The sequence below is a fragment of the Lepidochelys olivacea genome, assembly GCF_965140295.1.
Source record: "Lepidochelys olivacea isolate rLepOli2 genome assembly, chromosome: 7".
In the NCBI taxonomy this organism is placed as follows: domain Eukaryota; kingdom Metazoa; phylum Chordata; order Testudines; family Cheloniidae; genus Lepidochelys; species Lepidochelys olivacea.
The window spans coordinates 6,188,676-6,214,161 of record NC_140417.1 but is presented as its reverse complement, the minus strand read 5'-3'; the positions used below and the strand labels follow the sequence as shown (position 1 = coordinate 6,214,161).

The window sequence follows — 25,486 nt, the reverse complement described above, 5'->3', positions numbered from 1 at the left end:
CTGTTCCCTATCGAATATTTTTTCTGGGCTTCCATTGTGCCTGGACACAGCCACTCCCAATCTTCTTCGACTGTTGTCTTTTCTGTTGTTTCCTCCTGAACAAATCTCAACAGAAGATTCCTTGCTATCTTCTAACCTCATACTTAATATCATCCTCCCCTACAAGTTTCCATTTTTTGGAGCTGACTTGTGTCTTCTGCTTCCTTACCTAGTGTCTTCTGCCATGATTCACCATCTAGGTCAGCCCCCGCATCTGTCAGCACATTGCTCTATATGTATGATGACTGGAAGATCAAGAAGCACAAATCCAACCTTTACAAAAAGCATAGAAACCCAAGCATTTTGCAGCTACAGGTTAGGGTCGTTTATGGATTCAGTGAGATTTATGGTAGGGATTAGGTAGGTTGTTTTGTGTCCTACAAGAGTGTGTCCCAGAGAAAGTTGCCTGATCACAAAAATATTAAATGTTTTCATATTCCAGTAAGACCACCTCAGAGTACTCTCTGGGTTTCTCTAGCATTTCATTTCAAGATCAAATTGGAGCAACTTAAATAGACAGAACATACAGGGGTTTCCTCCAGATGTGGTCAGCTTGGTGCTGCTTAAGGAATAGTCCTATATGCAGGGGTGAACATAAGTCTAGAGACTTACCGGTACGGGGCTGGGCTGGGGCCGGCTCTGGCCCCCAGAAGGGGCAGGGCCTCAGGCGGAAGGGGCAAGGCTGTGGGAGGTCAGAGCCAGTCCCGGCCTACCCTTTACCGGCAAGTGCCTCCTTCCCCCTCCCTGGGTTAACAGCGGCAGCCGGGGGCTTTGGCAGCAGTTTAAAGGGCCCTGGGCGGTAGCGGCGGATGGAGCCCTGGGCCCTTGAAATCATCCCCGGAGCCCTGCCACCGCTTCCCCAGGGCTCCGGCCGCCACTACCACCCCGGGCTCTTTAAATCGTCCCCGGAGCCTGCCGGAGCCCTGGGGAAGCGGAGGCGGGGCTCCAGGGATGATTTAACGGGCCCAGGGCTTGGTGCCGCTACCACCCAGGGCCCTTTAAATCGCCACCCCAGCCCCACCACTGCTACCCCAGGGCTCTGGCAGCAGGGCTCTGGCAGCAATTTAAAGGGCCGGGGCTCCAGCCACTTCTGGGAGTCGCAGGCCCTTTAAATTGCGTCTGGGGAAGCCAATCCACCCCGGTACGGCGCACCGGCTCTGGCCACTATGCCGTACCGGGGCCTACCGGCTTACTTTCACCTCTGCCTATATGACAATGGCTATTAGCTAGGATGGGCAGGGATGGTGTCCCTAGCCTTTGTTTGCCAGAAGCTGGGAATGAGCGACAGGGGATGGATCACGTGACGATGACCTGTTCTGTTCATTCCCTCTGAGACCCCTGGCGTTGACTGTTGTCAGAAGACAGGACACTGGGCTAGATAGACCTTTGGTCTGACCCAGTATGGCCATTCTTATGTTATGTTATTTGTACTGTGATAGGGCCCAAAGGTTCCAACCTGGGTTTGGGCCTACTTGTGCTAGGTGCTGTACACACATCTAAGGTCTGATCCAAATTTCACTGAAGTCAGTGGAAGCCTTTCCACGGATAACAGCAGCCTTTGAATCAGGCCTGTACGAAGGGACAGTCCTTGCCCAGAGGAACCATCTCGTTCAGAATATGTTAGGCCCATTCACCTCCTTTTTGTTGCTGCTCCCATAAAGACCATGAGAGAGCACAGTTGCTTTCAGATTGTTATGCCTATTTTTGCTTCTTTGTGTAGCGCGGTCCCTGAATGTCAGTTGACCGCACTGCAGACTAGAAGATCTTTAAGTAGCCTCAATTAAACACGACAACTTAAAATAAAAAAAGCTGTTGTACTGGCTTGGCACAGCTGGATGGTTTGATGTCTGTAGGGATTGGGGGAAGAGATGGCTTTATTTTAATGCAGGCATTTAAGAAAAACAATTCCCCTTATTCTTCTCCATAGACAGGGTGCTTTGTGCCTCCAGAGCTGCGGGTGCTTAGCCCTCCCCAACGGGGATGAGGCACCGTTATGCCATGAGCGCAACACCCCGTCAAGTCTGGTCACTTACACGCTGCGGTGCTGGGTATAATAGTCATGATGATTATGATAAAAGGTGTGTTGCCGCTGAGAGAGCTTGAGCAAAAGCCGCTGGTTCTGGTGTGGAGCCGCTGGTTCTGGCATGGAGACTGAGGCTCTGAAATGGTCACTTGCTGTAATCTGGAGATAGTTCTTCATGGCCTATGGGCAAGTTTGTGATTTGCTCTGCAGTGCCGCACAGGGGAAAGCATCCCTTCATATCCCACACATCACCGCTCTCCGCCTGGAAGAGAGGGAGAAAGCATGTTCAGCAGGCTACAGAGTCCCTGTGCCCCGTGTTAAAGCAGGTGGGGAGAGGCACAGAGGGAGCAGCGCCTCTCATACTCCTGCAAAGTGTGAGGCTCTGACAGTCTGCACATTTGCACCAGCACAGCGGGGGAAGTAATTTGTTACAGTCCCCCACCAGCAGCAAAGTACTGTCTTGGCTTCTTGGAGCAAGGGGGGAAGGTAGGTGGGAAATGTGACTCTAAGTCACAAGTCCATCCCTGAGCTGCTCCTGGGGCCAGGCAGGTGCTTGCCACTCGGAGTAAAGTCATGTAACCGCAGCCCTGGGGTGGGGCTCAAGCCTTCTCCCTGTTGCTTAGGGCAGCTTCTCCCTTCTTCCCTTAGGGGCATGCGTTCTTTATTTTGGTGCCTGGTGCCTCCACCCAAGGTGACTCTTCTCTGTGCCAGGGACACAGCAGGTGCTGTCCCTTGGGAAAACATTTAACACCATGTACTATACTAGGCATGTAGGGATAAAACAACACAACAATAAGGGGACTTTATGAGGCCCAGGGCACAGAAGATAAGGGGTAAGGAAAGAATAGGAGTAACTAGAATAATAAAATAGCAACAATATCTGAAACCCTCCACCTGCCAGCACTTCCTATGCGCCCAATCCCTCCTAGCACCTGCCTGGGCAGCATGTGAGTGGAGAATCAGTTCTTTACTGAGCGATGCAGCACTATAATTGTTGGCCAGCTTAAAACTCATATGCGAAATAAACAGACATGGGATTTCTTATAAGACCTTCGCCCCTAAAAGGGTAGGATTGTCCTGAGGCTCCCTAGTCTGGAGTCCCAGGGAAAATGAAGCTGGCTCTTGGTAGCCTAATCTGGAATTGCTCCTCATCCTCCTGGGTTGCTGGTCTCTTCTGGGCTGTCACCTATCGGTGACCCAGTAACCACCACCAGAGTTCAACATTTCCCTCTGGGTAGGAACGAGAAGTTTCCTGGGGACCTCCCAGGCTGTGATACTTGTTCTGTCTCTGCTTCACTCCAACAACAACCCAACACTTTGTATCTGAGCTCTGGCTAATGTTGATTCTGGTAGTGGCTTCAAGCTTGTTTTGTCACCAGCCTGTACTCTAGGTAGTCTCGGAAATGGAGTCCTGAATCTCTGTGGCCATTGCTGCTATAGTCCAAGTGCGATTCCCTTAGAGGCTTAGAGTAATATGTCAGGAACAACTAATTCCAGAGGGGGTTGCAGTCACAATATGGCCCTATACAAACTAAGCATTAGTTATTATATTGTTTAGCATCTCACAGACATGTACAGTTCAGGCCCCCAGTTCAGGAAAACAGTTAATGCACGTGCTTAACTTTACGCATGTGCTTAAGGGTCCATTGACTTCATTAGAAGTTAGGCACATGCTTAATTGCTGACCTGACTAAGGGTTGAATTTTGCAATGAAAAATCCAAAAGTAGGAAGTGGTAGCTGGACCAGGATTACCTTGATGCTCTGTTATAGGGATTAGTTTACCTTTCAATTTGTGAAGTTTTGTGGACATATGTGTTTTTGGAGGCACTATTTTCATGTTCTTTTCCACTGTATATTTTCTAGATTTAAACAAATAAACTTGGAAAATTCCCAGAAGGAAAAAACGTCTGGAACTGAAAGTTAAAGTGGTTCCAATAAAGCTAACTCTTAGACACAAACTGGTTTAATGCATAATAAATGACCATTGTTTTTCATCCCAAAATGATGATACAGTTTGATTTTATCTGGAATGGAGAATATGAGCAGTTGAAAGTACTTAGACTGTTGAAGAAGTTAATTGCATACCATTATTTGAATATGGATAAAATTACTCATTTTATCACTAGTTCACTTACTAACTCTTCTTTAATATCCCCTCTTCCCATGAGCTGGACGTTTGCTGGTCTCTGCAGCACATTGGCATGAACTTGATCAAAAGGATATTTAGCAGTTGTGTTGACAAATGCTGATGGTTCATTAAGTGATTTCAGAGGGCGAGATACTCACTTCAGCATATTTGTTGTACTGGTGGGCTCACCTGTAGGTAAATAAAATACTGACATCATAAAGAGCTAATCCTCATTCCACCCGGCGGGAGGAAACAAACCAGTAATGGTTGCCATTTATCTGCAAGGTTACATTTGTCTCCCAAAGCACTGAATTCCCGTACAGTGTGTGTCCGATGTGTGCCCGATGGCAGGAAACAGTGAAGGGCAGTAACACGGCAATGGAATGTGCATGGATGAGAGGAAGAATGCTAGCTGGATCCCCGGGCTATGATTTGAAGCCTGCACATATTTTTTTCCCACGTTGCAAATTTATACGTAAATATCCTAGGCTACAATAGTAGTTGTTTCCTCATTGCTGAAGTATTAGAAATAGTAATAGATTTGTTCTTTAGAAAGAAGAATATGCGATTATCATGGACTCTGAGCATGCAGGCCTTTACCGTAAATATAACACACATCGTGACTGTTCGGTTGTTAAGGACATAGTGTTGTAAACCTAGTTGCAAAGACACTTAAGGAACTCTATTCATGTTTTTTATTTTTTGTACTATCTCATCGGTAAGGCAGGTGGGTGTGCTGCATGCATGGTTTCCTTGATACTAAGCTCCACACTTTAGCCTTTGGACGGTACATGATGGATGATGTATTTGAATACAGAATCATAACAAGATATTTTCTGTTTTAAGGGAGCCCTGCTACCAAATCCCTGTAGCAAGTCATTTTGTCTGTCTTGCCTATTTAGATTGTCAGTTCTTCCAGACGGGGCTGTCTCTTACTATGTGCTTGTACAGCACGTATCATAACAAAACCATATTCTTAGTTGGGACCTTTTAGGCACTACCATTATACAAGTACTTAATCATTATAAAAGCGTGATGTCAGTTAAATTAGGCCACCCTCTGCTTTAATTGATCACATCTTAGTTCCTTAGCATGTCAATCACGCTTCCCTGGACACACAGACTCCTTTACACTTTCATACACCAACTTGCTCATGTAACCTAGATGTCACTTTGTCCTGGAGGATGAAGAAGGAAGGAAAACATGCATGCCTCGTGTTGGTGGAAAATACATCAGTAGCAAATGCACTGGGGAAATGGTTCTGGTAATGCTGCCTGCATCAGTGCGACCCAAGGTCCTTACGAGGTATTATTTTTTGAAATTAAGTAGCTTGGACCATGGGTCACATGGGAAAATTCTGCATGTAGTGATACATATGTAGCAGTGTGGTCTTCAGGAGCTGGCAGATCACTACACAGAATATAATGACGGTGCAGAACAGAGAGGCCAGGACAACCATGGAAGGAAATATGGGCCGTTACAAACACGACCTGGATGCTGCAGGGAGAAAGATGGGTACGTGACTTTTTCCTGTCTTGTGGTGTTACTCAGAGCCCCCTGTTGCCCACAGATGCGTACAACTGGGGCCTGATCCAAAGTGTGAAGGAGTCACTGGGAATCTTTCCACTGAACTCAGTGGGCTTTGGCTCAGGTCTTTGAAGAGTTAGCGCAACCTTCCTGCCAAAGAGTTGCTTGACCAAGGGCCATCTCTCCGGGTAGGACTACACTGGGCACTAAGGGTCCGTCTACACTGCAAAATAAAAACCCCGCATCCGCGAGTCTCAGACCACGGATCAATGCCCTTGGCTGGGTTTCAGAATGCAGGCTCCAGCCTGAGCTGGAACATCTACCCTGCTATTTTTAACCCCATAGTGTGAGCCCAAGTCTATGGGATCCGGGCTCGTGGACTCAATGTTTCCAGCCCTGCACTTGAGCATCCACAGTGCATTATAAACCTGGGTTTATGGCTACTGGATCTAGTGTCAGAGCTATGCCAACGTGTCCATACACAGACCTTCTCACTCGCATCTGCGGTTTGAGCTGTGTCCACACTGCAAAGTGGCAGGGCTTGGCTGGCTCTGACCAAGTCCCCTGAGTGTTTGACCCAAGGCAGATTGATTTGTGTATGGACAGAAGGGGAGCTTGGGTTCAAACCTGAGTCAGAGCCCGGGCTTAGTGTGCAGTGTAGACATACCCTGGAGGGCCAGTGAAATGGGCTACATACACGTCCACCCCTGTTGTGCAAATTACATAGTATTCACTTAAGACTTCCTCGAGCAGAGCTAGCATGCGTACGTCTACCCACGCTGGAAATAGCCAGATACCGCAACTGGAGATGTGTCCCGCTGCGGCGTAGATGTGTGCAAAGGCCCTGATTTTCAGCGATTCTGAGAACCCACTGCTCCATTTGAAGTCAATGAATTTTTTTTTCAGGAGGAATTATCACTAGGGTTTTGTCAAAAAAAATTGAGGAGGAGGAGAACAGGGGTGCTGGAACAATTTTTGAAGTGGGGGTGCTGAGAGCCACTGAACCAAACTATAACCTTTGTATATAATGGAAACCACTTCAAGCCAGCATGTACGGGAACACCCACAACACTCATCATTCCAGCACCTATGGAGGAGGAGGGGAAATTGTGAAAATCCCATCCCTTTTTTGGCCATGGTTTTGTCATTGAAATTAAAAACTGATTCAAAAATTCAAATGCCAGAAAATGTCAACCTGCTCTACTGATCATACTTCTGACCCATAGATTGGATGGCAGAAGTCCAAAGAAGCCAAATAATCCATTGTAAAACCACCTTTCATGTGGCCGAAAACCCAAACATGATACAACACTATTGTGTCCGTGACGATAACTTTCCTTATGGAAACAAAGGTAAGTTCTGCCCGGTTCACCAACAAGGAAACCCAGTGACTTCAGTGGAGGTAGAATTTCGTCCAAAGTGTTCTCTAGCACATGTCTACAAACTATTAGTTTTAAAAAATTTGTTCTTCTGTAGCAGGCATGTGCATTTTCTTTCACAAATATATTAATTTTATCCAATTAAAAAAAAAATCCCAGTGTCCATTTACTTTTCACTTCCCTCCTTTCTCTTACAGTGTCTGTGGAAAGGAAAGTATTACCGTGCATATCGCTGGGAGTAGGGTGACCAGACAGCAAGTGTAAAAAATCAGGACAGGGTGGGGGGTAATAGGTGCCTATATAAGAAAAAGCCCCCAAAATCAGGACTGTCCCTATAAAATCGGGACATCTGGTCACCCTAGCTGGGGGAGGATTTGGTGGACTCTGGTGCCATGGAGTGATTTTTGTTTGCCCTGCTTCAGTAGCTCTGTCTCTTCAGTATAAAGATCACTCTCCCCATTTTACTTGTAAATAGCTGACGTGGCTTTTGGCCTGTTCCCAGAGATGGACCAGTAGAGATGCACCACCAGTAGAGATGCACGAGTAGCATTGCACCATGAGTTCCACAAATGTGGCGAAGTCGTTCTGTATGAAAACGAGGGCCCTAATTAAGCAGGGGACTAGACCCACTGATGTCAATGGGAATACTCATGTATTTAAAGTTAGGCAGGCGCTTACATGTCTTGCTGAATCAGGGCCTATGAAATGAGCAAGTCCTTGTCCAGCTGCCGCTTTTGGAGGATGTTTCCGTGTTGCTGAAAGCCATGTAAAGACTTCAATATGTTTTTTAAAATCCATGTAGCCCAATAAACAGCCAGCTGGCCAGAATTTATCCATGCTAATCTTGCTGATGTATATGCATAAGTCTTAACATATCTTCCCGTACCATGCTGAAAATGGGAATGGCGCGGTGTGCTTCACAGGGCCACATTTGCAGAGCACCCGCAGTACCTGTGAGTGGATCTGTCTGCGTGCACCAATGCAGAAGTGAAGTGCAGTAGCTACTTGATTGCCATGATCTGGTTACAGCTGCATTTAAGGAGACCCACTGAATTTCAATAGCTTAGTGTCTAATGTAAAATGAGACTAAGTTGTGTGAAGGGGAAACGTTAACCTCCTTATTTTTTCTTTTTTGTTTCATCTATCATTTGTTTCAGCTAAGCTTTTTGGATAGGATGAATGAGTGTTTACTTTTAGTATGATCCTAAAAGTGTGGAAATGTAAACCTTCAGGAATGGGTTTTAATTGCCTTTGAAAAGTTGCCCATTGCAAAATCTGATAAAAATGTGTTTAGCGTGATTTTTCCCTCCCTTCTTCAAGTAACTGATTATAATTATCTTTAGGAAGCCTTTTTGTTGCAGCTTGCATTTAATACTTCCCAAATTGTAAGGCTGCTGCACAGTATCTGTAAAAACGGCCTTGACAGCACTCTATACAATTTTGTTACTCTGAAGAATTAACCATATTCTTGGTGGGAGTTAGCAGTTCTGCCCTGTAGTTACAGCCAGTTGTCCATTTTCAAAATACAGATAGCGTAAAGTACGCACATTATAAGGGTCAGTTCTTGTGCTGGTATCATTCACATGTATCCAGTTGCAGAGGTTGGTCCTAACTGATCATAATTTGTGTAAATCTTTTATAACCTAAGTGGTCTTTGTGGGTATATATTCCGTTCTTTTCAGGCACTAAGCCAGTCAGAAATCTTGGAATCTATTGCAGACTTTCCATTTTGTAAGAGCCTTAATGAAGAAGGTGGCATCTTATCTTCCAAATTTTATACATAGGAAATGCAGTGAGGAATAAGCTGATGCAATTCACACATACTTGGTAACAATAAAATAATCTTCATAATTCTTGAAGTTTGAAATAGAAAGCAAATTTCTGTGAAAATGAAAATGCCAGCACCTGGACAATGGAACAGAACATTGCATCTCAGGAAATGTTTTGCTTCACATTCGGAGTTGCAGCTTCACTGACCTTGGCGGGAACAACTAATAAGGATATTTATTTAATTTAAGTAGTACATTTTAGGTTTGTTATTTTTAAATAGACACCTTTCCAAGACTCTAGGTGCCTTCCTCTAATTAATCACACAAAAAATATAAGTAAATTAAAACTATGCAACCAGGACATTGATTCTAAGTTTTTCTGGGAAAAGATTGTTTATTCTCTGTGTAAAGCAGAAGGCATGATTATAATGCTGTGCACATGTTAAAGAATAATGATAACAATAAACAATAGAAGTGTTTCACTGTACCCTTAGTGTAGTGGACACAGTTTATTTTTAAAGTAATAACAGTTTTCTACATTTATTTTCTCAACCGCAGCATTGCAGCAACCTGCTTAAGTATGAGAAGCAGAAGGCTGAAACTGACAGCTAACAAAAATGAAATTGACTAGAAATCAGCCTAGGCATGCTTTGCCAGATAACACCACACTTTCATCAGTTTGTGCTGATAAGATCCAAGTTACATTCCCTAGCTGGCAGTGCATTAAGCCTGTTGGGAGCGGATTGGGACTTTGTTGCTATTCTGAAGCACCTCTCTAGCTCAGGCTAGAGCATGTAGGTGCGAGACGGAGGATCTTTGCCGCATGGGGCTTTGGAGGGTGGTAGGGAGTAAAGGTTTGGGGCAGTTCTAAAAGACCCAAGAAAAGTTTCACTTGAACTTCTAAGTTCTCTGTCCATATACGTCTAAAACTTTCATATAGCTACCAAAGGGCCCAACCTCGTCAGGTGCTGAGTGCCCGCTACTTCAAGGGAGTGACTCCATTTTATGCTGGTGCAACCTAGAGCCCAGTTTGGCTTGTAGGGCCTTCTGCAGTCCTCAGTCAGTGTCTAATATCAGTGGCAGTTGCCTATGCAGACTAATTGCAGTAGCTCAGATTGACTTTCTGGGCTATTCTTTCTCTCAGACAAACGGGAATTCCCCATCTAATGTGAGCTCCAAAGTGCATGGAAAAACCCCATGGTATCAACTTCCTAGAGTCTTTCTACTCTCTTAATCCCAGCCAGAGCTAATGGAAGTTTTGCATGTGTCTAGACTGCAAGATCCCTGTTGGATTTTGTTGTTGTTTCCTTTGTTATGCCAGGCATTCTGCCTGGTTTGTAAGGTGTTAGGGTAGAATTTTCAAAAGCACTTCAGTGGGAACAGAGTTAGACTAACTGAGCATGTCTGAGAGTACAACCCCTAAGTCCAGAAACCCAATTAGCAAAAGACCAATACCTCTGCTACAGATTTAGGGCCAGATCCAAAGGCAATTTTGGTTAGTAGCAATCTCTTTATTGACTTAAATGAGCTTTGGATTAGGCTGTTATCCTATAAAAAGAAAGTCTCAATTCCTCCCTTTCCCCATTACTTTGAAGTACTTTCTACAAACAAAACCAAGAAAAGAGGAAGTGTTTTCATCTGTACACTTCACAGGCTTTAAAGAAGGCAAGGTCAAAGCTTACCTCACCATGGAGCTGTTACTGACATAAATTGTAAGCAGACCGTGTTGTTTCCAGCTATAAAAGAATTCTAAATTCTGTTAATGACGTGCAAAGTTCTTCCAGTGTTAGAAAGAAAAGATGAGTCAGGGTGCACCACACTTCCATAAATCACATACAGTAGAAGTGAAGCACATCCTTAAGCCTTTTTTTTCTGCGTCACGTATGCTTAAAAATAGTGCCCCCCAATAACACTGGAAATACCTGAAAAGAATTTTTAAAACATCACAATGTGTGCTCTTGGCAAAGGGATTTTCAGTCCTCAGAGTCTTAGTTGCGTTTGATTGTTCATCCTACTATCATTCCTTTAAGAGTAAAAGAGTTTACAATGAAAGCAAATACGGCTGAGACAGAAAAATGTTTATGCACCGCTGTCTTATGTTCTTGAAAGGGAGAACAGAAGAATGTTGGGTACCAGACAACATCATCTTGAGAATATCGCAACTATATTCAAGCATTAGCAAAATTAGTTAAATGTACATAGACTCATAGACTTTAAGGTCAGAATGCAACTATGTGCATGTAAATGTGTGTGAAACTCGCCTAGCGACATCAAGTTTAAGGCCAGAAGGGGCCATCAGATCATATCACGTATATCACAAGCCACCCATGCACTAAACCCAATAACCAAAATGAGACCAAAGTATTACAGCCCGCAGGAGACTGAACTGTTGTGCTACAGACAGAGAAATTGCAGCAAAGGAGGTTTAGGTTGGAAACTTCCTAACTGTCAGGGTGGTGAAGCACTGGAATAAATTGCCCAGGGAGGTTGTAGACGCTCCATCATTGGGGATTTTTAAGAGCAGGATAGACAAACACCTATCAGGAGTGGTCTAGATAATACTTAGTCCTGCCATGAGTTCAGGGGACTGGACTAGATGACCTTCCAAGGTCCCTTCCAGTCCTATGATTCTAACTCTTTCCCCATGTACAGCATAGGTCTCAGAGTCACATTTTCTGGATATTCTTCCTGGTACTGTGAATGAATTGCATATGTGACCCCAACTGACGTGGGATTTCATCCTGTAAGGTGTTGACCTACTATGAGAGCACTCAGCATCTCACAGGATTGGACCCTGAATCTCTCTGTACCTCAATCTGTAAAATGAGGATAAAAATACTTACCACTGGCACCGTTCCTAGCAGTACCACAGTTCTTGTAAGACAGAATATTTGTCAAATACTTTCAGCTCCCTAGAAAGGTGCTATGCATGAGCATTGTTATTAGTGTCTCTATGTAATAAATGGGAGGAAAATATATAGATTAAAGATGTACATCTCTCCGTTGACTGGGGAAAAGTACTAATCAAGTCTAGGGATTTATTTGATTTTTCACTGTTATGTTTAAGAGCCATGTCTGCCACCATTCCAGATGCAGAATGTGTAATGAAGATAGTGGAAATTTGTATTAAATAATCAATGGCAGGATTTAGTCCAAAGACTGTAACCAAATGAAAATGTTAGACGGTATTTGGTTGTAACAATATTTGAGACTGTTCTTAATCTTTGCTGCCCAGACATGATTTATTTTTTAATTACATTTGCTTTGGAGTTAAGCTGTTTGAACATTTTTCACAAAAACCACTGAGTTTCCAATGAAAAAAACACCATGGGATTTTTTTAACCAGCTCTGGCAAAAAAGCAAGACAAAATTTTGGAAAAAATTCTGACCTTATTTTTTTTTTTTCTGCTGACGTCTGAAATTTTGTCAAAATTGTGAATTTCCATAATTTTAAGCCATCCCTGTGTTGGAGGAAGGAGCTGTGTTTTCTCTCCGTTTTTTAAATGTGAGGCTGAGCTATTTTTTGGCCACCTGGAAACCACAATACACTTCCACAAAACTCTTAAGAAAATTTAAGGGCCCTCCCCTAACTGAAAATACATGTGGTTTTCTCCTGGGTGGCACAGTGGATTGACTCATCCACAGGAAAGTTCAGCCTACTCAGATCCCTCCGCTGTAGCAAAGCATGGCTGAGGTGCTAGGGGTGGGATGAGGTAGCCTAACTATGGTCACTGTGTAGGCACCACTACATCCTATGCTGGTTCATCTTCTCTGCTCTTTGGGGGTCCATAGTAGACTGTATAACTTTACAGTAGACATGGTGCTTGGCTCCCCCTTTCCCAGTCACGCACAAGGGCTTCCTCCCACTCTGATTGCTCAAATACATGAACATTTGAATACCTGACCTCGTAGGTTCAGTTCCCAGTTATTTGGGTTACTTCGTTATTTAGCTTTCCAAGGGAGGTTGTTCACCATGCCATTTTTGATATAGAGGTGGTGGGAGGGTGTCTTCTAGGGGAGATGCTAAATACCAAGGTGCTGGACATCTGCTCTGTGTTAACAATAAATATCCCATGGCTCCTTTTCTATGAGTAAGGATTAAAGCTAATAACTTTGGCCAAATTTTCCATTCCCCCATTTCAAATCTGCTGTGCACTGTCCATTTGATTTCAAGGGGAGTACCAGTTTCTGCAATTTTTCGCGTGTTGAGTAACACTCAGCTGAAGTCAATGAGATGAGCATCGGTAACTACTACATAATGTGTGTGAGTATTTCAAAAATCCGCTCCGTGGATTGCACAGCAGTTTGGGATCCTTTGAGACGAAAGGAACTATAGATCAGACATAAGGAATAAGAAGTGAACAGCCAGCTGGCCATCCTAACAAATAATTTACAAAGTAATGGGCGGCGCCTGAGACACAAAGTTCAAATATGGATCTCAACTCCTTCAAAACCAGGGTGTTTAGCTTCAGGGTTTTGACATAACACGTTACAGTGACTGGGGCCAGGCACGTGGTTTGGTTCTGGACTTCCCCATACTCTGCATCTGCATGATCTACTGGTTAAGAATTAGATAAGTTCATGGAGGTTAGGTCCATTGATGGCTATTAGCCAAGTTGATCAGGAATGCAACCCCACGCTCTGGGTGTCCCTAAGCCTCTAACTGCCTGAAGCTGGGAGTGGATGATGGGAGATGGATCACTTGGCTCTGTTCTGTTCATTCCTTCTGAAGCATCTGGCATTGGCCACTGTCAGGAGACAGGATATTGGGCTAGATGGACCATTGGACTGACCCAATATGGCCAGTTCCTAGCTCCTGTGTGTCTTTTGGCAAGTCATTTAGGCTCTGCTTCAGGGAACAATCCCTATCCAGGGCAGCACTTAAACATGTGCTTAAGGGCTTTCCTGATTCGGGACCTAAAATATCTCCTTGTCTTGGTTTTTACTTTTTGCTTATGTGCTGTCTCCCCTGCTCCCCACTTTTGTCTGGTGTATTTAGTTTGTAAGCCTTTCAGAGCAGGAACTCTCTCTGATGGCAAGTCAGCACAGTGTCCTACACAATTGAGCCCTACTGCTGTAATTAAAATAATAATAGATGGGGTTGGCTCTGGCCAATTTCTAGACCTAATGTAACCTCCAAGCTCCTACATGTACAATCCTTGTGTTTTTATTTACCAACTGCGGGTGAGGGGAAACTTTTGGCTTGGTTTATTTCTTAGTAAAAGCACTGATAAGAGTCCTCAAAAGGAAGGAAGAATCCTAAGGTCTATTTGACATTATTTATCTCCATCTTCCTGCATTCATTCCGTTCTAAAACGAAAACAGGAGAACAGTTATACTGAGAGATTGCAGAAACTCTGTGTTTGTATTGAAGGACTAAATCCGTATGTTTGTGATATAACATGCAATGACTTGCCTAACGTGTAATGAAGAAATTGAAATTGAATCTCTCAGTGCATCATGCTGAGTAGGAGGTTTGTTCTACAAGAAACTGTCATATTAAATTTTTGTCGTGATTCCAGACCTCTTTTGAGTCCTAAATCTTTTGGAGGAGACTAATCTGAAATCAAAGCGAAGTTGCTTAGGGTTGGCATGCCAGAAGTGGTCACATCTGAAAAAGTTCAATGAACCTGCAGAGAGAGGTTGAAATTAGTTGCTTCACTACAAAGCGTACAGCTCACCTACCTGCTGATTTGCTTTTTGCTTTGATTCTTTATGTTCTGTCTTCTCGGCTTCTTCTGAGTCAGTTTCAAACTGTATACATCTGAAGTGGGAGCTTGTCCTGATTTCAGTATTTATTTAATAAAAAAAAAATCCGTCTACACTGTTTAGTACAACATTAAAACAAACATAGCTTTAGAAACGTGGCATTCAGAAGGTTATGGATTTGTTTCTCCACTGCCTCGCTCCTTGTGGAGTCATTTTAATGTGTGCAAAGTGGGCGTAATATGTTGCTCTTCTGATTTCTCCGCCTTTTACTCTCGCTTGGCACATGAGTCAATGGCTACCCAAAAGGGACTCTGTCCCTTTAATTTTTTTAGTGGTAGAATGTACCACTCTAAAGGCCAGATTCTCGGCTGCTGAAAATTGACTTTGGTCCTTTGAAGTCACTGGAGTCATGCTGACTTATATCAGCCAAGAATCTAGCCTGCTGAATGCCACTTTCTATCCCATTCCTTTAAGTTGTTGTTGGTATTTTCTGCTTAGAAAGGCTTTTACAAGCAAGAATAAGATGCAATACATGATACAAATGAGGACATTTCTCATGGGCTAAATTCTGTCCTCTGTTACGACCCCTCATTATTAATGGCTACCATCATGAGACGGAGGGCATAATTTTTGGCCTGTTACATTGAGAATAAATACCCTATTTAGTTATTGGATGTATGTAATAATGTAGCCCTAACTGCATTAAAACTGTCTCCTTGCTTTCCATTTTCAGTGTTCTGCTTCTTGTGGACGGGGACATAAACACCGAAATGTGTACTGCCTGTCAAAGGAAGGAAACCGCTTAGAGAATGATTATTGCAAGCACCTTGCTAAACCGAACGTGCAAAGGAGGTGCAGAGGGGGCAGATGTCCGAAGTGGAAAACAGGAGACTGGGGACAGGTGAGCTGCAACATTTTACCTCTTGCACCATTAGGTAGTCCTTATCTGTTGCATTGTTTGCAAGCGTCATTTCAATCCTTTTGCAATAAAAGTATAAATGTTCTGGGTGACGTGCTCAGCTCGGGTAGCTCGGCATTGCTCCAGATAAGCCTCTGGAGCTGCACTATCGACATCAGCTGAAGTCCTAGCACTGTTTTAGATACAAAAGGGGGTGGTCAACTGCTAACAAAGAAGCACCCGTTGTAAATTTCTTCAACTGCTGCTAGAAAAGGCATTGCTGTGTATGAGTAACCAGACTCTCTTCTCCTCCTTCTTCTTCTTTATTATTGCAATACTTTGGATCCTGAGTGCAATTGTGATTAATTTGGAGGCGTATGAAATTTAAATGATTTTTTGTTAATCATTTTCCTATTCAAGTTGAGAAAATATATAGGAGCTATTAATTTTAAAACGTACTTTTCACTCAGTTTTGTGTTTTTCCAAATGCATTACACGGGAACAAAAGCAGTCTACCTCTGTGTCATTACAAAATCAGGTGCTTCGTGCATAGGCTGGAGGAAAGTAGGAAAGTCTGGATTTTTCAAGGATGCTGTTTGCTGAGAGCATAACTTTCAGACATTTTGGTTCTTTAGTTACATTGCTTTCCCCATATTAAACTCTTGAGAAATATTTCAGGCATGAAAAATATCAGTTTGCTTTTCTCATCCTTTTCTCTCTAACACTGAGAGTGGAGTTTGGTTTTTGAAACTAAAATTTAATATTTTCCATCACACCAAATTGCACCTTTAACCTATTTCATCAGATTTATATTTACCTCTGAATCTCCATTTCACATGGACCTGAATGATGTGCTAATCAGTCAAATTATTGAAGATCCATAAGTAAATGAATTTTTAACTTGGGACATTTTTAACTTGGACATTCACAATCTTTCTTTGCTTTCTATATGAAACCCTAAGATTCTTGCTATATGCATCCTTTCCTAAAAGATAAAACATAAAAATGTATGTACTAATATTAATATTTGTCTACACAGATGCATGTACAGATGTGTTCATCAAATGTCAAATATTAAATTTAAAAAGCATTAAATCCATCATTATTTTCAGACTTGGATTTTTTATTCTCCTCTTAGAATAAATAGAATATGTGCTGTACAATATTTGTATTTCTTTCTTGAAGAATAGGGTAATCATATATTCATCATACACGTTTAGTTGTTTAGGCCCTGATCCTCCAAAAAAAATACACAAGTAGTTAATGTTAAGCATCTGAGCAGCCCTATTGAACTCAATGGGTCTCCTCCCAGATTTAAAGTTAAGCAAAGTGCCTTATTGTTTGCGGTACTGTGGCCTTAATTTTGTCCAAGAACCTACAAGAATAAAGACTCACATGACCATTAAAATGTCTCATCATATCAGATCTGCACTTTATTTAAAGTGACTGCTCCTGAAAGCAATTTTTGCAGCTAATAAAAGTCAACATACCAACACAATGGTCGGTTGATTGCTTAAAAACATGCTAATTTTAATTGATAAAGATAAATGTTTTAAAATTCAAAACATTCTACTGCATGATAGGATTCAGTTTCATACAATTTGAGAAAGAAGCTCAGCTTAATGAGACTATGAGGTGATTTATGGCCTAAAGTAATCTGTTATGACGAGGCAATTAAAGAATATTTGTATTCTTTATATACTAGAGAGCATTGCCAGCGTGACCAGCTGAGGATCTGGCCCTAAAAATTAGCTATGAAAGCAAAGATGAAAATGCATCCTATAACAGCAAAATAGATCATTTAAAAATAACAACGTTATGATACTGTTTCCTTATATTCTGTGTGTAACACAGAGCCAGTCATCAAGTAGTAAATTGGAGGAGTTTGTCTACGTTTGATGTAATAAAACTGGAACAGGTAGAAGTCTTGAATAATGTCATGCCATAATGGCATGCATGCCACACTTCTAGAAGTGCCTTTTATGCTAAATACTTTTGGAAGTATACACGTGATTTGTTTATAAACTGCTGAACAACAGCGATTAAAATGCTTTCTCTGTATGATAAATCCTGAAGCCTGCTAAATAACAAATAAAAGCATAACTGGTCAACTGAAGTCAGCTTGGCCAGATCCCACACTGGTGTAAATCAGTGTAGCTTCATTGATGCCTGTGCAGCTGTAATGATTTACACCAACTGAAGCCCGGGGCCAGAGTTTTTGAAACATCAGCTCTCTATTTGGGCTCCAAGATGTCACTAGAATGGTTAGAATGAGTTAGGAAATTGATTTCTGAACTAGACAGCAAAAAGTAAAGCTGTGCGCTCTGTAACACTTAACACAATTCTAATGTGTCTGGATTCTAAAACAGAAGAAATTAACAATCACATTCTGGATCCAGTGCCTACTGAGGTCAGTTCAGTTGTTGATTTCAATGGGTTTTGGAGCAGGACCTTAGAGATACAGGATACAGCCCCAGGCACGGTGGCAGGAAAGTATCTGGAGTGCATATGCAGATGGCTCACTGGCTTCACTGGGTTTGACAACCAGGGGGAGTTTGGCCTCACTTAGAACTGCAGGATAAGGTCCTCAATTAATACAAATACGGGCAAAACTACAGCCAGCTATATACGCCTTTTTCAAGGAGAGTGACATTTAGTAGCAGGCCAGTTCAAGGCCTGGGCACCATTCCCACTCCATGTTAAAGTGAGAGGAGAGAGCTGGTGCGATCCTTCCACACCATGGGTGAAATGGGCTATGTGCTGTTTGAAATCTTAGCTATGAACAGTTTGGATACCACCAAAGAAGCATTGAGTTGTTTCGTAGATCTTAACAACTGTAAAAATAAGAACGGTGCTACATTACCATGAAATTGTCTCTTTCCGTAGCGGGTAAACCAGCAATAGACTGTGTGAGATGTAAGACAGAGTTTTAAAATACACATACATTTTCTTTGTCACCACACGCCCACAGTGTGTTGTGTTGTGTTTGTGTTGTGTGTGCCCGTGGCTGTTTCCTTTTCCTTTTAGGAACAGTACGTGAATGATTAATAATGAATACTAGCCAGCACAAAGTGCAAGAGAGTACTCCAGTCCTGTATGTTTTCTATTATCTGGACTGGCTTGTATTTAATTTCTGGGCAATTCTTTTCTAGATAATTATAAATCCTCCTTCCTAGAGCAAAACATTTTTTAATTTATGCATTCATATGAAAAGGTTTGTCTCTTCAAGTAATGAATGGACTTGTGTTTTTAACTGAGAAAATGCCGTGAGACGTGGGGGAGGGATAGCTCAGTGGTTTGAGCATTCGCCTGCTAAACCCAGGGTTGTGAGTTCAATCCTTGAGGGGGCCATTTAGGGATCTGGGCCAAAAATTGGGGATTGGTCCTGCTTTGAGCAGGGGGTTGGACTAGATGACCTCCTGAGGTCCCTTCCAGCCCTGATATTCTATGATTCTATGACAGCTTATGCCAGATATGTCTATGGCTTATGTCTCCTAAGTGTAAATCAGCACCATTATCTTTTAAGCAGTAAAAATAACAATACTTATTCTGTAGTCTGAAAATTGTCTATTTAGGTAGATTTCAGGTTGAAACCTGGCCCTATATTTTTCTCGGTGACAAACTTGTAACATGAGTTAATATGTTCCATTTTTACTGTTGTGTTTCTCTGTAGACAGTGGAGAATTTGTGCTAAACTACATCGTGTCTATGGTGAAAAAAGTGGCAGGTTTGTTCTGTCCCACATAGATGATAAATATATGAGTATAGTAACAGTCCGCCCTGATCCTTACATGAACAGGGGGAGGACTGTAGTATCAGGTTTATTATGCTTTTAGGGCCAGATATCCAGGAGGTGTAAATCAGAGTTGCTCTTCTCAGATCAACAGAGGTGAGTCAATTGGTTTGATAAAGTAAAACAGTGATCACTGTTAAAAAATATACTGTAGGGCAGTCTCTGTCTAAATGGGCATTTATAATAGTGTCTAATTCTATTATTAGGAATCCAGCTGTAAAATCCTACCTGTACTCTGACAAATATGTAAACGTTATAAACAGAGAGTGAGAAGGCTGCATACTGATTAGGGGCTTGATCCAAAGCAGACTGAAATCAGTGGAATGACTCCTATTGACTTCAATCACCTTTGGATCCGGATGCTAGGTGTGGTAACGCTTTTGAAAGAATTCTTGGCCATAAACTGGCAACTTCCTTGTTTTCAGAACCTCATAGATGACACCGCTCTGATTTGTAAGAAAAATTGTGTCCATCCAATATTCATGTTCTAACAGCGGCAGTAGTTACTCCTCTGTTATCAATTAAGCCAAAGTGGTAGTTTTGGAGCCTCGTGTTTTTTGGCTGTGTTCTGGATAAACATGTACAGTACAGCAGGGATCTCAGGAGCGAAATCCTGCCCCCCTTCAAGTTGATGAAAAAATTCCTCGCCAAATGATTTTTCCTGACTTAAGCTCACAAATGGGGTGAGATCCTGGCTCCACTGAATTAAGCAGGAGTTTTTCCTCTTGACTTCAATTGAGCCAGGATTTCATTCCAGGTGAGCCCCTAAATTAGCCAAAATCTTTTCCTGGGGTCTGGTGTCCACGGCTTAAAAGCCCCTGTCTGGTCCTTGGGAGTGTTATAGGTTTACATACAGTAAACTGGAATACAGTTATTACAGCTTTACATACAATAAATTCCATTACTAAAATAAGACATCACTGTCCTTTTTAGCTCACTATGTTGTATAACAATTTCCTGTTCAATTCAGTATCAAATGCATGATTAGCCCCTTCTAGGACAGAGCTGCAACTTTAACCCCTTCTGTCAATATCACAACATTCTTGCAAATGTGTGTTTTGTAGGTGATAAACTTGGGCAAAAGTTATTTAAAAATGTACTAAGCATCCGGGTGGATGTGTTTCTCCGACTGTGTTTCCACTATTCAGCTCACTCTCTCTTGTGGAATGTTTAAGATAAACCGTGTTATTAATCACAATAGAACCACTACAGCATATGGGATGTATTTGCATCACCAATCATAGGAATCTAACTGCATTGTGCTACTTTTCCAAGTTACACAAACCAGCCTTTCATAAATATTTATAACCAGGAGAATGTTCACAGTCGGGGCGGGGGGAATTTGGTCTCCTTTGCTTTATGATGTGTTCAGATACTAAAGGAAATGCTGCATTACAGAAGAATACTTTTTAAAATTTTGGAAGAGGATTCCTTGCACATTATAAATTGTTTAATTCCATTACATAATAAGGCTTACTTTCGTGGTATTATAAACTTGTTTTCTCAGTAGCTCATATATTAATTAGGTCTTTTCTACTAATTTTTAATTCAACAAAACATTAATCATAATATCTACATTTCAACCATTTCTCTTATACACACTTCTGTCTAATCTTTACTAATCTTGTCCCACATTTACAAACTATATATTAGGACCTAACAATAAAGAATCCATACAGCAGTGAAGTTAAGTATCAGTTCATCATCATATATTGTGGGATGTTAGCAGAAAGTATTTTTGTATGGGAAAAAAATTAAGCTATTGAAAACAGTGAGCTGTAGACATCAATATTCAAAAATCGGAAACAATGTATTTTGCTCATTATTAAAATCAGGCTTATAGTATATGACTAGAAGTGGATAAAAACGTGCTCATGCCATAATGAAGCTAACGTGTGAAAGTAAAGCAACTAATTTACAAAAATAGTTCTGTTTGTGGGGATATGCGGTATGTAGTCATTTGCTATGGTGAATATGTAAATTAAAAGCAATTCCAGAAGTCGAGTACCTACAAATCTTCATTGCTTCAGTTCTTATGCTATATTATTCGCGCTTCCTTTACATTACAGGCTGATCAGTCTCCTGAACGATGTTTCTGGAAAGTGTGATTTATTTATTTAAACTATTGAACTGAGTGTGCAAGGAGTAACATACAATTCCTGCTGACTCTAGCATCTTGTGATTTTTTTTTAACAATGCTGCTATCCTGAGAGATTTTTGCAGTATAAATCTTATAGGTGAAAACCAGACTCCGCTGAGGTTAATGGCAAAACTCCCATTGACTTCACTGGAGCCAGGACTTCACCCTATGTGTTCAGATTCTCTGTAAAATGTTTTCTTACATGGAGAAGAATTTTCTGCATCGAAAAGAATCAGAGTTTTAAATGTCTAGGTGCTATGGCTTGCTCACTCAGACGAGTGTTAAATGTGTTTGCAGAACTCAAAGCAGAGCTCCCTTCCTCATCTGAAATCAGAGAGGTTCACTACAGCAACAAAGAGTTTCACAAGGAAAATAAGGAAAGCTGCAACTTACTTCTTTTTTGTCCCTCTTTAGTGCTCTGTGTCCTGTGGACGAGGAGTTCAGCAGAGAAATGTATATTGCCACCTGGGCACTCAGAAACCAGCCAGGGAGACGGACTGTTACCAATTCACAAGACCAGTCTCTGAACAGGAATGCCACATTGCTGAATGTCCCAGTTACAGCTGGGAAATGGAGGAATGGCAAACTGTAAGTAGAAAGGGCCCGTAGCAGGCAGCTTCAGCGGTATTCAAAGCATACCAAAGTAAGACCTTCTTCCTGACGTTTACCAGGATCACATTACTCTTCTGTGAAGTGTGAACTACAGAGAGACTTAGGAGATGGCTGGCTTGTTCAAAAGATTGTTGTCAGATGGCCAGGGTTTACACTAAACAGGGTTGGAGCTTGCCTTGAGACAGACGGAGGGTGTATTTGTGTGTTTGCGTCTGTATGTATGTGCATGCATTTAAATTTAAAACTTTAGATTGCCAAAAAAAGAAAAGAAAAGAAAGTCTGGCATAAATTACATAGTGATGTATGCAGACTGGGCCAGTTTTTTAGAAAGTTCCAAAGAAAGCAGTGGAGCATAGGAAGATGCATAGTACAGGTTTATATTTGCATGCTGCAGAATGTTTTGGTAGGACCTGCACGAAGCCAGTATTTTTCACATTTTGCTGACGCAGCACCCGATTCCGCCCCACTTTTCCCATTCATTACTAGCTGCCTTTGGGCGCGAGTCTGCCATCCGTACACATGTAGGAGTAGTAACTTGGTAAGTACGTTTGAGCTAAATTTCGCTATTTGCAGAGCTGTAGGAAGCTGTGGAAGCTGTGCATTTAAAAAGTAACCTCCCACACTACATCATCATCTATGTGCCTTTGGGATACTTGTCCAAACTCCCTCCACCCCACCCCCCCCAACGTGATAACTCTCCCCATCCAACATGAGATTTCTCCTCCTTATTCCACCAGTCCAGCATCTTTGAAACACACCTAGGTTCAAGCTGCACTCAGATCTCTTGCACTGTGTTCTTGCACTTACTGTGACTGGTGCGCGTGTAACCCATACCCTCCTGGGTGTGGTGTTGTGTCCCATAGAGTGCCACCGAGACCACTTAGAGAGAGATTAATGAGTCTGCTCTACTGCCTTAGCTAAGAGGCTTATGGCTTTTAGCTCATGCAGTAGAGGCTCATGCACTAAGCTCCAGAGGTCCCAGGTTCTATCCGGCTCGCCGATGACCAGGGTTTGTTGGTGTTACACACGGTATCAGGCATCGTTAGAATTTCAGCGTTACTTGCGGTAAACCTACTAAACTGTGTCTAAGTGGGATGATGATAGTTATCACAGAGATTATGACATACCTGCTGGACCCCGTGAATATAGCAAGGGCAAACGAGGATGAAGCCAGAAGCCTGTTCAAGGCCAGCAGGGAAGCTATGGATTCTTACTGTCTACCAAAGCCTCCAAGTAGATGTAGGCTCCACTTTTCAGCTGTCTAAATCCTGCATTTGGATATTCAGGTTGCCCATTTGATTATCTAAATGCAGGATTTTTATGCCTCTTAGGCCATCCGCATTCAGAATTTAGACTTCTAATGAACCAAAATGAAGGACACAAAGACAATTAATGTAGGAAGCTTAATATGATGCCAGATTATTTTCTGAAGATAAATATGGTTGTCTATAAACCCCAGTTCACAAAAGTTACGCTAGAAATGAGAACACAGAGCCAATTTTGTTCTAAAATGGCCTATGTCTCAAGGCATAATCAATTGGTAATTGACTGGTCACATGGTACTAGCCCTTCCCCCTTATTTCCAGCTGCTACGTTACATTCTAACACAGTTAAAACACATAACTTGCTAACATTACTTTTCTGCTGTAGTTACCCCAAAGTAGTATAATGGTGAATGGGAGGGGAGAGGCCTGGCTCCCAAAAGAATCCTTGTATTACACAATAGACCAGGAGATGAAAAAGGGTGAGCGTAGGACTGTTTGAAATTTTTCAGCTGGATTGTCCAAAAAATCGTATTTTTGAAAAAAAATCTGACAACCTGCTGACTTGTTTGAAATGTTTCATTTATTGGAGACATTTTTGGTGATTTCTAGCAAAATGAAAATTGCAGGGCTGTTTCAAACACTGCACAATGGAAACAACTTTAAAATTTGTCAATATTTAATTATGGGTTTTTTTTAAATGCCATCCCCTACTCATTGAGAACCCTTGAGCTGGATATTTCACAGTAAGCAACAGCTGACAGAAATTTCTGAGCACAGAGAGGTTCAAGTTCAGGGTTGTATTCTGCTGCTTTTGTGAGGAAATTGCTTTGCATCCTCATGTGTAACAGACCTTTCATGAATCTCCTCTTCAGTCCAAATGGCAACCTGCTTAATGTGCCTTTTGCTCTGCCTCCTGCTGCAGGCACATAACACTTATTGATATCAGTGAGGGTTTGGGGCGCATTGAGGACCTATTGAAATCAATGGCAAAGCTCCCAATGACTTTAATGGTGCAGGATCAGAGTCTATGTACATTGTGGTTCGTAATGAAGGCTGCAATGGTGTGGATTCCATCCCATAAGGAGAGCAGAATAATCATTAAGTGATCTAGGGCCTGGTTTTAATTCACACTAAGGCCCCTTTACAGTGCTTTTGCAATGCAAAAGGGTCTTAAAGCAGGACTAAATTCTTTAAGGCCTGTTTACGCTGCCAGAGGGGGTCCTCAGTTTAAATGAGAAACTGGTCCCTTCTATTCAGAATGCAAAGGACAATCTAGCGCTGCCGGTTTACTATATTCACCTGCTCAGAATATTGGTGTGCTCAAAAACTCCCATTTTCTTTATTATTGTGCTGTGGTTATATACAAGAAATAAGAAAAAAAAAATTCACAGACGAAACGAAAAGCATTTCAGTCCTGCAAAGGCTGTGGAATGTTTCATCTGCAGCAAGAAGATGCAAGGTTAAAGCAGCAGCTCCATTCTGCCCTTTTATTTGTTCCTTAGCTACTAGCTCATCCTTGATTCAGTACAGTACAGTACACTCATTCATTGCCGCCAAGAGTATAACGGATTATTGTATATACCTCACAGCCCTGTGGTACTCGGCCTTATGGACTATGTTACAGGCAAATTTAACCAACTTTGTTCCATGAGCTGTGCCATAATCCTAATGTTTGAGAGCTGTAATGATGTTCTAGTCATATGTGGGGGCAGCTGAGGAACGATTCCAAGACTACTAGAAACGTTGGGGATCAGATCTGTAGCTGGTGTAAAGTGACATAAGTCCATTGACTTGAACGGAGCTACACCAATTTACAGCTGCTGAAGATCTGGCCCTGCGGTTACAAGGCTGAGGAGGTAAGGAACAGAGGCAGAACAGAATAGACTATGAGCTGTTTGCCTCAGACAGAAGTGCGTTAGCATGAAAGAAATTTGCAAAAGGCTAAGCTGCTGTCCCAAACAACACATTTTCTTCTACAGAGGACATTAAACCCATTCAGCTAATGAATATGCAAGCAGGAAGCAAAGTAGTTCACCGACCAGCATGCCGTTTTAGTACTTACCAAACAACATAATTAGCCCTTAAAGGAACTTCTCCAACCTGGCGTCCTCTCTCTCATTTTTGCAGCTGGAGAGAATGACCCGCTCCTCTTCCCACCACTTTTGTGGGAGGCGGATGTTCACACTGGTTTCTTAAAGGGCTC

The 25,486-nt window shown here is 42.1% G+C and overlaps 1 protein-coding gene and 1 long non-coding RNA gene across 6 annotated transcripts in view; one reads left to right on the top strand and one right to left on the bottom strand.

Annotated features, from left to right (window-relative positions):
* Positions 1–25,486, top strand: part of ADAMTS9 (ADAM metallopeptidase with thrombospondin type 1 motif 9) — a 141,401-nt gene that overhangs the window by 88,367 nt on the left and 27,548 nt on the right. For all 5 annotated transcript variants that reach the window (XM_084633186.1, XM_084633185.1, XM_084633184.1 and 2 more), the window contains 2 exons: positions 15,309–15,476; positions 21,821–21,994. In XM_084633186.1, coding sequence (XP_084489312.1) covers positions 15,309–15,476; positions 21,821–21,994 — 342 coding nt within the window. The remainder of the gene's footprint in view (positions 1–15,308; positions 15,477–21,820; positions 21,995–25,486) is intronic.
* LOC311523327 lies at positions 804–21,931 on the bottom strand. The gene is made up of 3 exons (XR_014712315.1): positions 21,800–21,931; positions 4,199–4,380; positions 804–2,324 (listed from the first exon to the last, which is right to left on the bottom strand). It is a non-coding gene; the product is annotated as an uncharacterized lncRNA (long non-coding RNA).